The sequence below is a fragment of the Salvia splendens genome, chromosome 5 (assembly GCF_004379255.2).
Source record: "Salvia splendens isolate huo1 chromosome 5, SspV2, whole genome shotgun sequence".
Classification (NCBI taxonomy): domain Eukaryota; kingdom Viridiplantae; phylum Streptophyta; class Magnoliopsida; order Lamiales; family Lamiaceae; genus Salvia; species Salvia splendens.
The window spans coordinates 5,252,541-5,256,676 of NC_056036.1; the positions used below are offsets into that span (position 1 = coordinate 5,252,541).

The 4,136-nt window shown below is 44.5% G+C and overlaps 1 protein-coding gene across 1 annotated transcript; it reads left to right on the forward strand.

Annotated features, from left to right (window-relative positions):
* The first annotated feature begins 273 nt into the window (after positions 1-273).
* On the forward strand, positions 274-888 carry LOC121803023 (involucrin-like). The gene has a single exon (XM_042202727.1). It carries the CDS (start codon positions 274-276, stop codon positions 886-888), a length of 615 nt encoding a protein of 204 aa, XP_042058661.1.
* The last annotated feature ends 3,248 nt before the right edge of the window (positions 889-4,136 follow it).

The window sequence follows — 4,136 nt, forward strand, 5'->3', positions numbered from 1 at the left end:
TTTCTATATCTTTTGTAATCTTTTATTTCAATTATCTTTCTTGATTAGCAAGATATGTTTAGGGTTTAGAATTCTATAAATTATAGAATTCTCTAGTATTTTGAATCATTGAGAAATAAAGTATAAACTTATTCTCATTCCTGGTTCTGGCGGAAATCGCCCCCTAGCACCTCAACTAGGGTTTATCTTGTTCTTCATAATCGTTCGAGTGCTCTATTGCTGATCGATAGGATACCACATCCTATCACAAAGCCTCAGGAGTCGGCGGAAGGAATGGGGATAGTGGTGGCAAAACATCTGGAGATAGTGGTGGCAAAGCCTCAGGAGTCGGGGGAAGCAGTGGTGGCAAAACATCTGGAGCAGGAGTCGGAGGAAGCAGTGGGGGTAGTGGTGGCAAAACATCTGGAGCAGGCGCAGGATTCGGAGGAAGCAGTGGGGGTAGTGGTGGCAAAACATCTGGAGCAGGAGCCGGAGGAAGCAGTGGTGGCAAAACATCTGGAGCAGGAGCAGGAGCCGGAGGAAGAAATGGTGGCAAAACATCTGGAGCAGGAACAGGAGCTGGAGGAAGCAGTGGGGGTAGTGGTGGCAAAACATCTGGAGCAGGAGCAGGAGCCGGAGGAAGCAGTGGTGGGGGAGGTGGTGGCAAAATTACTGGTGTTGGAGGAAGTAGTGGTGGAGGGCTTGCCGTTGGAAGAGGCGGTGGAGATGGAGGAGGTGGTGATGGAGGAGGCGGTGGAGATTGAAGCGGAGGCGGCGGTGGTGATGGAGGAGGCGGTGGAGATCGAAGGGGAGGCAGAGGAGGCGGTGATGGAGGCGGTGGAGATGGAGGAGGTGGTGATGGAGGAGGCGGTGGAGATCGAAGCGGAGGCGGCGGTGGAGATGGAGTAGGTGGTGGTGGGCAGAATATTGGAATCGGGAAAAAGTATGAAGGGATACCTGGAAAACGTGGAATACAAACAGTACCATTTGTAGTAGCAGCCATTGCCAAGAACAATAGAGCCAAAATATTCCTTGTTTTGAGATCCATGGCTGCCTATTCCATGCAAAACTACTTTCCCTATTTATAGGCCTAACACAATGCCCTAATTCTTCAACTCATTCTTGCTGCATTTTTCTTTCACTACAATTCATAGTTCATTAATTAAAATACTATAGTTAGGCAAAACTTCATTTATTTGTTAACCTAACTGTGAATCATCTTCTTGATCTAATTAGCCCGATGTATCAGGCATGCTATCATCCGCCACTATAGCCATGTGGACGATGCCCGATGCATCGTCCGCGGACAATGGCGTCGGAACGTATGATGCAACGCGTTTTCACATTTTTTTTATTTTTTTAATTTCTTTTATCTATATATACCTCACTTTTCATTCTATTTTTTCACACATTTCTCTCCCATCTCTCATCAGTTATCTTTTCCCCACACACCAATCTTTCTCTCACTAAAAAATGAGACCCGGTGAAGATTGAAGTATCTCGGAGGGCATTACTCAGTCCTTGACTCGGGCCTTGTTCGATTGCGTTCATGAGGCTGCGGCGGAATGCTTGGCCGAAATGGAGCGCGAGCATGAAGCGGCGGAACAGATCCAGAGGCCAATTCGCAGTCGGACGTTTGTCCACCACGAGCACGATATCGCTCACCAACGTCTGTTCGCAGACTATTTTGGGGAGGAACCACGGTGGGGCCCGACGGTTTTTCACCGCCGGTTTAGGATGAGATGAGATATTTTTCTCAGCATTGTCTACTCGTTGGAGACACGTGATCCTTACTTCCAGTATCGGGAAGATGACATCAACAGACCTGGACTTACGCCGTTGCAGAAGTGCATGGTTGCGCTCCGGCAGTTGGCCTACGGCACCACGGCAGACATGTTCGATGAGTACCTTCACGTCGGGGAGACAACTGGCCGCGAGTGCTTGAAGAAATTTTGTAGGGGAGTTGTGGAGACTTACATCGACACATATTTGCGAAGGCCGACTACTGACGATTGACATGCCCTGATGAAGATGCACGAGACGGTGCACGACTTTCCTGGAATGCTAGGGAGCATAGATTGTATGCACTGGGAGTGGAAGAATTGCCCGACGGCATGGAGTGGCCAATTTACTAGTGGATACAAGGGCAGCCACCCGACGATGATCTTCGAAGCCATCGCTGACCATCAGCTCTGGATCTGGCATGCTTACTTCGGTGTGGGGGGTCGAACAACGACATCAACGTCCTGAACTCCTTATATCTCTTCACCAAGCAATGCAATGGCAACGGCCCGGCCATTGAGTTCACTGCAAACGGACGCCAACATCATATGGAGTACTACTTGGCCGATGGCATATACCCGAGGTGACCTCTTTTTTTGAAGACGAACACCTGCCCAATCGGTGAGAGGAGAGTTTTATTCGCGCAAAAGCAGGAGGCTGCGCGGAAGGATGTGGAGCGGGCATTTGGTGTGCTCCAAGTGCGGTGGGCTTAGTGAAGGGTCCGGCGCGGTTCTGGTACAAGGACGTCATCGACGATGTCATGTATGTGTGCATCATCTTGCATAACATGATAGTCGAATACGAAGGTGGAAGAGTCACCGATTGGGGCGATGATGAAGCTGTATCTAGCTCCAGCAGGGCGCCCCGCCCCACGTTTGAGGATTACCGGCGGGCTACAATGAGGTTCTAGCTAGACAGGCCTCAATGCGCAACCAACAAGACTATGCTCGGCTCATGTCCGACATGGTTGAAGAAATTTGGAACCGCCACGGCCGTTGAATTTGTAGTTTTTTTTTATTTCGTACTGTACTCTATGAACTTTCAATGAAATGAATTTTTTTATTAAACTTTTATAGTGTTTATTTATTCAAATAAATAAAATGCTATAGTGAAGACTATAGGGCGGACTATAGGACATTCCACTGCAGGTGGAAGGGTAGGAGGATAAAATGCTGATGTAGCGGAGGATAGGGCTCCCTATAGGGTGCCCCATTATGGATGCTCTTAGATTAATAGTAATATTTGACATGTTGCACCAATTAGCTACATAGCATTTATATGTGAGCATTATTTTTTGTTAAGTCTACTTTAATATTTTTATATTTTTTATTTTATAAAATTAACGACGTTAATAAATAGTAACTTTTAAAGTTTATAATTAAACCAAATGGATAAAATGAAAAGGCTAATGCAAACGTTTATTAAATGAGAAAGAGCGTTCACAAATGATGCTCAATGTGCACATTAGGGTTAAAATGAACCACCAGTGCGAAATCGTGTGGATGGTTAGAGATTCTACGTAGTCCGAGTGAGAGGTGGAATCAAGCTAGAACAAACAACATGGCTCGCGTACTAGGGATGAACATAGTACACGGTCTGCATAAAGTGTGACATTGATGCACAATATACAACACACAGTTCACAAGCGCAATACCAAGAACACCGTCCTCATCAAGATCGACAGTTAGAAGAGAAATACACGTCATATGAACCATGTGTCGGACTTTCCTACCTCGTGGTTCGCTTAAGATGGGTTTGACAAGATTTTGGGCTATTTTAGTACTACCTTCGTCTCAGTGTAGTTGGGGCATTTCTTTATGGCGCGAGAATTAAGAAATTAATATGTTAAAAGTTAAAGTGATGAGTAAAGTAAAAAAAAGGATAAAGTAAGAGAGAGTAAAAGAAAGGGAAAGGAGTAAAGTACGTGAGAAGATAAAGTTTTTGCAAAAAAAAAATTGACTCAAACTACCTTAGGATAGCAAAAAAAAAACAGTACGACTGAACTACCTTGAGATGGAGAAGGTTCATTTTTGTATAAAAAGCCCAGACAACTTCCTAACACCTATAAATAAGCCTATAACTCATATTTTAATGGATTCATGCCATGGAGAGTCAAATATACATAGAAAGTTACAAAATTCCACATGGAGAAAAAGATTGATCGAATAGTGGACTGTTGCTCCAACTAAAATTTCGTCACACAAGAAAAAGAAAAAGAAAAAGAAAAAAAAATGAGCTGCTTCGTCAAATTACAGTTATACTCGAATGCAATGCAGTTTCAAAGAAAGTATACTTTACGCAGTGTTTTGAACTAAGATGCTTGAATACTGTTGTCACTTCTCATTATAAATAAACAAAGGAATAAACAGTGGGCG